The sequence below is a fragment of the Nicotiana tabacum genome, chromosome 16, assembly GCF_000715075.1.
Source record: "Nicotiana tabacum cultivar K326 chromosome 16, ASM71507v2, whole genome shotgun sequence".
Classification (NCBI taxonomy): domain Eukaryota; kingdom Viridiplantae; phylum Streptophyta; class Magnoliopsida; order Solanales; family Solanaceae; genus Nicotiana; species Nicotiana tabacum.
In genome coordinates, this window is record NC_134095.1 from 66,642,880 (window position 1) to 66,652,827 (window position 9,948).

Genomic DNA, 9,948 nt, shown 5'->3' on the forward strand with positions numbered 1-9,948 from the left:
TATTACACTACCTACCTAGCATTCAATATAAGCATTTTCACTCACCAAACAAATTTTAAGTGGTGGAAAAAAATACGTTTAAATGATACCCGGTTTTTAGAAAACTTTTCCACTTATATTTCTCAAACTAAAATTTCAAGATCTACCTTTCCCTTTTTAAGAATTTTCTTTTAATTAATTATTTATCCTTAAATCCTCAAGGATTGACTGATAATCTCATGAATATTAATACATCTTTCAATGATTTACATATAAGAATAAATGGTAACACCCTTATTTATAATAATAGTGCAAAAGTTACTTTTGACTAGTAACTAAAAAAAGATTTATATATAATTTTGATTACAAAAAAAAATAATTAAATAAAAAGGGCAAATATTAACAACTAAATCCATTTTTTTAAGGGTGGGGTAGGGGGTGGCAGCAGTGGGGGCTGGTTTTAAAGCCTTGTAACAGTTGCCAGTAGCAGTCATGCATTGCCTCCAAAAAACACTATAAATACCCCTCCACTCTCCCATTCCCTATACATTCAATCCAAACTCTCCACAACCAAAAAACACACACAGACACACAGTAGCTAGTTCAGAAAACATGGAGAATGGTACCAAAAAACTTAATAATGTTTCTTCTCTAGCAGTTGAGCAGCCTTTACCAAAATCCAAGTTATGGAAGATAATAATGGTGGCTTCCATAGCTGCTGGAGTTCAATTCGGTTGGGCTCTTCAACTTTCTTTATTGACTCCATATGTTCAACTTCTCGGTATCCCACATAAATTTGCTTCTTTTATTTGGCTCTGTGGACCTATTTCTGGTATGATTGTTCAGCCAGTTGTGGGTTATTACAGTGACAATTGCACCTCCCGTTTTGGCCGTCGCCGGCCGTTCATTGCCGCCGGCGCCGCCCTTGTCACCATAGCTGTTTTCCTCATCGGATTTGCTGCTGACCTTGGACATTCCTCCGGTGACCCTCTCGGAAAAGGGTCTAAGCCTCGTGCCATTGCTGTTTTTGTCGTTGGGTTTTGGGTCCTTGATGTTGCTAACAACATGTTACAGGTAAAATTTCATCTTAGTTTTGATTTTTTTCTTTAAAATATATATACATAGACATAGAGAGACAATTAATTACTGTTCAACCAAAAAAGAAAGTATTTTTGCTAAAACGGCAGTAGAAGACGTCAGACTCACGGCAAACTTGTGTAAGTATGGAGTATAGTTTTCTATTTATTATTTTAATAATTTTGCTCACATATAATTTAGATTGTGAGTAAAATCCAAACCTCCAGCTAGATAATTATTCTAGAAATATATATATTCCGCAGAATTTAGGTACAAACAAAAAAAAATAGATTCCAGAGTATTGGCTAAAAAATAATTAAATATGCACATGAATATCTGTTAAAATTATCTGTATTTTGACTGACACCAATAAGATAGGGAAAACAATCCCTTTAGATAATTTACATGGGTGAATAATACAGAATAACAATAGATTGTATATGCAAAGACATCCCTACTAAAGTGATGTAATATTACTCTTTACGTTTTCAAAAGACCAACAACTTTATTCTCAACAAATTTTTTAATAGTGTCTTTTTCACTATTGAATTAAATAATACAAAAAAGTGACAAGTTGTAATTTATTTCTAGTTTCACCTAATTATATATCACTAATATTGATGTTCCAACATGACAATCCAAATTTACCGGAAAATCCAAAAGAAGAAAGTGACTGTTGCCTTCAACTTAATTACTCCTATATATAAGCTTAATTATCGGTTTCTAATTATATTTTTTTGCAAATTAATGGTAAATAATATAAAGTTGTATACTAAATTTTTATAGTTGAAAATTTTATTTTAAACTATCAATTACCAATACTTATTATATAAATAAAGTCACGTATAATTACTTTTTAAAGTGATTTGATTATTTAAATATATTTTACAGTCTAGTGGATAAAACTTAAATTATGAGTAAATGATTTTCTGAAAATGAATTTAATTTTTGCAGGGTCCATGCAGAGCGCTATTGGCTGATCTGTCCGGCGGAAAAGCCGGGAGGATGAGAACAGCAAACGCCTTCTTCTCCTTCTTCATGGCCGTCGGAAACGTCCTCGGTTACGCCGCCGGTTCCTACTCCCGCCTCTACAAAATCTTCCCCTTCTCCAAAACCCCAGCCTGCGACATCTACTGCGCCAACCTCAAATCCTGTTTCTTCATCGCCGTCTTCCTTCTCCTCAGCTTAACAACCCTAGCCCTAACCGTCGTCCGCGAAAACGAGCTCCCCGAAAAAGATGAACAGGAAATCGACGAAAAAGCCGCCGCCGGCGGAAAATCAAAAGTCCCGTTCTTCGGTGAAATTTTCGGTGCTTTAAAAGATTTACCAAGACCCATGTGGATATTGTTGCTTGTCACATGTTTGAACTGGATTGCGTGGTTTCCATTTTTCTTGTACGATACCGATTGGATGGCTAAGGAAGTGTACGGTGGAAAAGTTGGTGACGGGAGATTGTACGATTTGGGAGTGCACGCTGGAGCTTTGGGGCTTTTGTTGAACTCAGTGGTGTTAGGGTTCATGTCGCTGAGTGTGGAGTTTTTGGGGAAGAAGATAGGTGGGGTGAAGAGGTTATGGGGAATTTTGAATTTCGTGTTGGCTGTTTGCATGGCTTTGACGGTTTTGGTTACAAAAATGGCGGAGAAATCGCGACAGTATGACGCTCACGGCACGCTCATGGCGCCTACCTCTGGTGTTAAGATTGGTGCCTTGACTCTCTTTGCTGTCCTTGGTATTCCTCTTGCGGTGAGTTTTTCTATTCCTTAATTACTCTATTCTCCAATTGTTTGATCTTTTTTTTTTTTTGGAAATTCCAATTGGTTGTTTTTTTTATACTATGAGCATAATTTAATATGTTAATATCAAAATATTTACTTTATTTTCTAGACTAGATTATGTCAGAACTTATTGGTTATGAAAAGTTACCTAATTTAATTTGATAATATAAAAATAATTTATCGGTGTATAGAATTATACTCTAGAAGGTATTTTTAGTTGATTTCATTGTCAGTAGTTCTAGAATACTAGAATTGCGCATTTTAAAGAACAAAATGAATTCATTTTAAATTTGGAGGTAAGTGAGTATAAGAAATAGTAGTATAACCTTTTGAGGATTTGATTATATTTCTTTTAAATTTGGAGTGTGAATTTCAAGGTATGATTTACAGATATATCTTTGTCCTTGTATGTTTTTATTTAGGTGCTATTCGTCATATGAGCATGAGTAGATGATTAAGTCACAAAGAGTCAAAAACTATATTTGTATTTTTAGCTGGATACTATATTTTAGGGTGATTTTTCTTTCTTTTTGTGAAAATATTACATCATATTGAGATACGATTATTGGGTGTGCGCACATGCTTTTGGAATAATTAGCAAGTTGGTTGACTAAGTCTATACATGACAAGAGTGCATTATGAATTTGAGAATCATATTCTCCGAGATGTGGAAAATTATAAAGATAGGCAAGTGTGAAGATAGTGACCAAATTTGACACCAAGCGAATTAATATAACTAACAGAAATTATTTGTTAGTTATACGATCTGGACATGCCCTCATCTGGATATATAGGTAGATCATAGGTATATTTATTAAACAGATTTATTTGACTAGCTTTGAAAGCAAAATTTGTTTTAAATGTTAGCTAATCAATCAAGAATTCAGAAAAAGATCCCCCACCCCCACCCCCACCCCCACCCCCGCACCCCAACCAAAGTCCTCCTTTGGGTCTATTATGTTAAAAGAAAAAAAAATTAGCGCCATAGAAAAAAAAAAAGAAAAAAAAATACACCAAAGATCTAAAATTAATTTTCTTTAGATTTTTTACCATAAATTTATCATGAGAAAAGAAAAATGGATATCTAGTTATATTTCTTATAATAGTGTAAACAATATATATACCCGAAGGTGTATTTCCAAAGGAAAATCTCGAAAAATAAAAGAAAAAATAAAAGGAATCCAATATAGGTTATGGTCTTTTTTACCAATAAAAATAATCATGATATATTTGTACGTGGCTTTATAAAAGGTCGCAAAGTGACACGCGTAAAATGTACGTAGTTATAGTGACAAACAAAGAAGGTGTGAGAAACTTTTGCTTCTTTAATGCATCACATGATTTTAGTTTTGATGACTTCTCTTTCGGTTGTGCAAAGTGCAAAAAGAGAACCTTCCATTGCTTCCTCCCTAGTAAATTATATATCTTTAAAAAAACTGAAACTATTATTATTTCAATTCCAGCTCTAATTTGATAGGAATTTTTTAGAATTTAACTCTATTTATTATCACCAAAGTTATCATGTTATATTGATTTATAATAACATCTGCATACCATAAAAAATTATTACTCTATGATTTGACATATAAGACTACAAAATGAATTATGTTCATAATTTTCTCTTATTATTTCTGCTTAGTACCATTTGTTTATCCCACATAAGGATAAGGAGAATCATCTTCTTGCTTTTCTTTAGGATAATGGAAGTTTCTATGCAAGATCAATTTATCCCTTTTTAAATACAAAGGATTTTCATTATGACAAAAGCATAAATTCTATGTTTTCTTCCTTTAATTATTCTTTGAAGATAGAAATTCTAACCGAACTTTTTTTCACTTTGATATGGTAGATCTTCTCTGAAAGCTTTTCTAGGAGTCTTTTCAAACTTTTCCTCTTCTGACATTAAATTGAGTTACTCATATGAAAATTATTACGTATTAAAATTTTTATTTTTATTTCTTTTGCAGGTGACTTTTAGTGTTCCATTTGCTTTGGCATCTATATTTTCTAGTAATGCTGGTTCAGGACAAGGTAAAGCATACTATAACTTTATATCCTTAAAGAAAGAAAAAGAAGAAAAAAAACCTTCCAAATAAAGGATAAATATATGTAAGATTCTAATATGCTACCTTCTCTGTAAATTCCACAGGGTTGTCGCTAGGAGTTCTGAATCTTGCAATAGTTGTGCCACAGGTACTATTTTTATTACTTACCATATTTCTCAATTTCTCATTTGCAATCCTGGATCTCTTTGTAAATCTAAATTAGTAACCTAAACTTCTAGGGTGGTACAAGTACTAATTAATTTCTAGGAAGTGGATAACGTACTTGTTCTTCTAATTATATTCCTTTAGGTTCTGTTATCTTTAAAAAGAGTCTTACTCTCATAATTAATGCCTTGTCACAACATATTTGAGCCACAAACGTGTAATCTAAATAGTGAAAAGTCATGAACATGATAAAGTACTTTAATTGCAAAAGAATAAATACTATCTATTACGTGTATGTATCGGTTAAAGAATCAATTTCAGGTGTAACATTACAATCAAAAAAATAAATAGTGAAATGGGAGAAATTAAGAAAGACCCACAAATTCCTGTTATTGTTACCTAGGCCCCTACTGTCTCTGTGTCCTACAAGAAAAAGAGCAACATTCAAATAGGGAAGATCACAACTGAAGGAATTTGAAAATGACTTGTAACTAAAACGTATTAATATAGGATATGACCAAATTACTATATATGTTTCATATTCCAGGAAAGATGCTAGCTATGTGTTGTTTGAGTAGATGTGTCTAAGATAATAAAGAATCTTATTGAAATAGTAATTCCCTTGTCGTATTAGGAGTTATCAAACATAAGTAAAGGGACAAGAAAACTGAGTCAAATCTGTAATATCCAAATCTCTTCTATCTAATCAAGCTTAGATTTGAGATGTAGGTGATGACTTGATGCATGAATATATTTAAATGAGCATAAGTTATATGCATACCGGCAGTGATCTATTTTCCAGGTTACCATATCAGCCTTGACTACATAAAAAGTTACTCCTATTTATTATTGTTGGTCGACTTAACCTGATAGTATAAAAAATTTGTATAACATAAAGTTGATATGTATTAAGTAAATTGCTATTATGGAAGAATGCATGCACAATAACATTAGTTATTGTGACCAAAACAGATGTTGGTATCAATAGCAGGAGGGCCATGGGATGACTTGTTTGGAGGAGGGAACTTGCCAGGATTTATTGTTGGAGCAGTTGCAGCTGCGGCAAGTGGCATTTTAGCACTCACAATGTTGCCTTCTCCTCCTGCTGATGCCAAACCAGCCACCACAATGGGCGGTTTCCATTGAACAATATTAATAATAAAAGAAGAAACAGTAGCCACTTGTACTTTTTTATTTTTCTAGAAGAAAAAAAACATGCATATTATTAGAGAGGCTACCTTTACAAGTGGCCTATGCATGTATTTTCTTTTCATAAAGCTCTCTCTAGAAGAAGAAGGAGGCTCTGTCCATGGGACCTTTCCTCTGTTCCAAACAAATGGGGTCATGTGTGTGAAGTTGTTTTCACGTTGTGTGTAACAAGAATTAAGTTGTCCAGTATAACATGTCTGGGCTAATGCTTTGTACCTTACTTTTCTTTTTTCCCCACTTTTTTTTGTAATTTTCTTTCTTGGAAGGTAGGAAAAGAGGTGGTCGGCGTGGAGGTGGGGGTGGGGTTGGTGAAGGGAGATTAAGAAAACTTGTACTTAAAGCGGAAACAAAATTGATCTATATCTATCTACTATCTTTCTTCTATCCATCTTTCTCTCGTTTTTTATAGTACCGGATCTATGTACCGTCTATCGCTTTTACTTTACATCTAATTTCTTATTTTCATAATGTTATTTTTCTTATGTTTTCTATTGGTAATACTGATATTATTTCTTTTCGTCTTCTTGAATTGATGATTTTTTGGAAACAGCCTCTCTACTCCATTGGGGTAAGGATAAGGTTTCCGTCCACACTACCCTCCCCAATCCCACGAGTGAAATTTTACTGTCTCTCTTTCTCTCCTTTTTCTCTTTCTTCCTTTTTACAATTTTTGGGTGACTGATAGCACTATTTTGCCTTGTTTATTGATGCCTCTTATAGTTTTCAAAGTAGAAAGTATATTAATTAAAATATGGATATTGTTGGAACTTTTTATCATGTCTTATTGACCATAACAGCTAACATCCTCAACAAACTGGATACGGAAATAGATGAAAGAAAAATTAGAATGTAAGGATATATCATGTGTACTAAATGAGACTTGTACTTAAAAGTTAAAACCTTCTGGGACTAAAGTGTGAACATGATGAATTAATATTCCCTTAACGACTATGTACACTACCGCACCTTCATTCAGCTGCTCAATTCATTCAATTATTAATATAAATATACAAGCATTTTTTTTAGTAGTAATAGTACAAATGTATACAATATTTCTTGTGTCAATTGAAAGGGATTTTATATTGAGATAGACAAGATATATATGATGTAAGGTTGAACTTTCTTTCTTTTTTCTCTTTTCTTTTATATTTCCTTGATAAGAAAGCTCTAGTAATTGGGCGACTGTGGCTTGAAAGAAAATTTCTCAAAGATAAAATAAAATAAAATCCAACCAATGCTTTGAAAGGACAGGAAAGAGCAGGATAAGGGCATAATATGGACAAATGTTTGGAATTTTCAAAATTCATTGGCTTCAGTTCAAAGACAGCCCATCTGACTTTAATGGGCTTTTGTCTACTCTTTTGGACCCCATGAAAAACATGGCAGAGTGTTGTCCTTGATCCATCAAATCAATTTTGATATATAATACTATATGGACAACAATTTCATCTTTAAACAAACATTAGATATCTTTGCAAATAATGTAAGTTATATATACTGATAGTGTAAGTGATATTTATACCATTACTGTCATTTGACTCGTTATAGCAGGTTCTCACTCTATTTTCGGATCATCATGTCAAACTCGACAGGAAAAGCTATATGTTACTGTAGGTTAATTTTACCTGATGTGTCAAATAATTATGCACTATCAATGTAGGAAACTTAATTCTTTTGGCATATGATAGTTAAAAATAGTGAATAAGGAGGGAAAAAAGACAAAGGAAGAGTTAAACATGGTAAAGAAAGCCCACACTATGTATGGGCCAACAAGATGGATTCCCTTTATTGTCAGTTAGCACTAGAAAATTACAATCCATCAAATTTGATCATTGAAAATTTTGGGATCTCATCAAAGGTTTTGTCACTTCTTCATTTAATGATTTTGTGTCCTATTTAACTTAACACTCAAGGTGAATTTGGTAATGTTGGTGAAAGAAACTGAGCTGGGCTGAGAAATGCCAATCAGCCCAAACAGAAGTAAGCTCAACTTGACATGAAAGGTCCAAGTTTGTCATGGTATATGAATTGACCTGAAAGGATCCAAGTTGACGATCATGGCATAATCCAAAAACATCATTCAATTTGATTGACATCTTGTGCTCTCGCTTCCAATTTACTCTTATGTTGTCCTTTTGGTTTGAAATAAAAAAAGGCAGTCCGGTGCACTAAGTTCTCGATATACGCGGGGTCCGGGGAGAGCCGGACCATAAGGGTCTATTGTATGTTTCCTATAATTTATATTATATTCTATTAAGAGAGTGTTTGGCTAAGCTTATAAGCTGGTCAAACTAGCTTATAAGCACTTTAAGTGCTCATGTACGCGTTTGGTAAAGTTAAAAATGTTTATAAGTCAAGTGCTTATAAGTCAAAAATAAGTCAAAAGTCATAAGCTGGTCACTGCCTCAAGTATTTTTTCTACCTAACCCCCCCCCCTTCCCGCCTCTTCAAGTCTGCAATTCTCATTGACTATTTAAGATAAGCAAATTCTCTATTCCTTTGCATATTTACATATCAAATTTTTAGTGTATTGCTTTCTAAGTGTTGTGGCGATGAAGACAGTGTTTGTTTTTCTTCAAATGTTTCATCCTATTTAGATTTATTTTTTACTGAGAAACTTTTGTCAAATTATTAATTATTATAACTTATGATTATATGCTTATCATAAAATAAATTATATTTATCATAGAATTTATTTTATCTAATCACAGTTGCATTTAAAATAAAATGACAAATATAATATTTTGTATTTGAATCGATCTGGAATCTAAAATTTTGAAGAAATTACGCCCTTATTAGTGTAAATAGTTCTAAGGTTATTTAAGTCATTTTAATAGAAAAAGAGCTTATCAGCACTTTTTTATTAAGTACTACAGCAACTTATTATCAATTTCAGTACTTGTACACAAACACGTAACTACTTATTTATTAAATCAGTTTCAGCACTTAATGCTTATCAGCTACTTCAAATCAGTTAATCCAAACGGGCTCTAATAATATTATTCTCATTTGTCTCATTTTGTACAACACTACTAGAATTACATACTCCATCTAATTTAAAATGAAAACTTAAACCTTGTCAACATTTTAATAAACGTCATGAACCATGTATGCTACTATTAAATATTAATGATTGTTCTAAAATCAAGAGACAGCTTTTTTATTCTCTCACTAGAAATGATGGTAAAATCGATGAGTAATCGTATTTATTGTTACTTGTAGGCCTTTTTCATTTAAGTAACTATTTTTAACTTGTACATTTTTATGAGTAACATTTTGAATTAAAAGAAAAAAGTTTCATTTCTAAAAACAGATATTAAAAAGGTTGGCTAAATGGGCTTGTGGCAAAGTCTACATCAGTTTAAATCATTTGTTTGGGTCAATAAGTCACTGGCATCCAAGTAAAAATTCACGGAACGATCTATTTGGTCGCCTCTTTTAACCTGTACCCACTTTGTAAAAACAAATTAACTAGTACTTAAAGTTTAAATAACTTTAGGCCTTTTTTTCCTCCTCCTCCTCCTCTTCTTCTTCTTCTTCTTCCTCTTCGTCTTCTTCAGGTGACAATGATTTTATATGGTGTGTGAGCATATTTTAAGGTAGTTTATGTTACGACCCGGATTTTTCACCCTCGGGAGTCATGATGACGCCTATTAGTGAAAGTTAGGCAAGCCAACTATGTCGATTAATTTACGCTT

The 9,948-nt window shown here is 32.8% G+C and overlaps 1 protein-coding gene across 1 annotated transcript; it reads left to right on the forward strand.

Moving 5' to 3' along the window:
• Positions 1-591: 591 nt before the first annotated feature.
• On the forward strand, positions 592-6,187 carry LOC107831792 (sucrose transport protein-like). Its single transcript, NM_001326268.1, has 5 exons — positions 592-1,053; positions 2,011-2,799; positions 4,799-4,862; positions 4,981-5,024; positions 6,014-6,187. The coding sequence occupies exons 1-5, from the start codon at positions 592-594 to the stop codon at positions 6,185-6,187; spliced, it is 1,533 nt and encodes a 510-aa protein (NP_001313197.1).
• Positions 6,188-9,948: the final 3,761 nt, after the last annotated feature.

Bases quoted from the DNA above. Each gene is read 5' to 3' on its own strand.
- LOC107831792 (NM_001326268.1), top strand. From the start codon at position 592: ATGGAGAATGGTACCAAAAAACTTAATAATGTTTCTTCTCTAGCAGTT. The intron at 1,054-2,010 runs GTAAAATTTCAT...TAATTTTTGCAG, and splicing joins TTGCTAACAACATGTTACAG to GGTCCATGCAGAGCGCTATT. The intron at 5,025-6,013 runs GTACTATTTTTA...TGACCAAAACAG, and splicing joins TTGCAATAGTTGTGCCACAG to ATGTTGGTATCAATAGCAGG.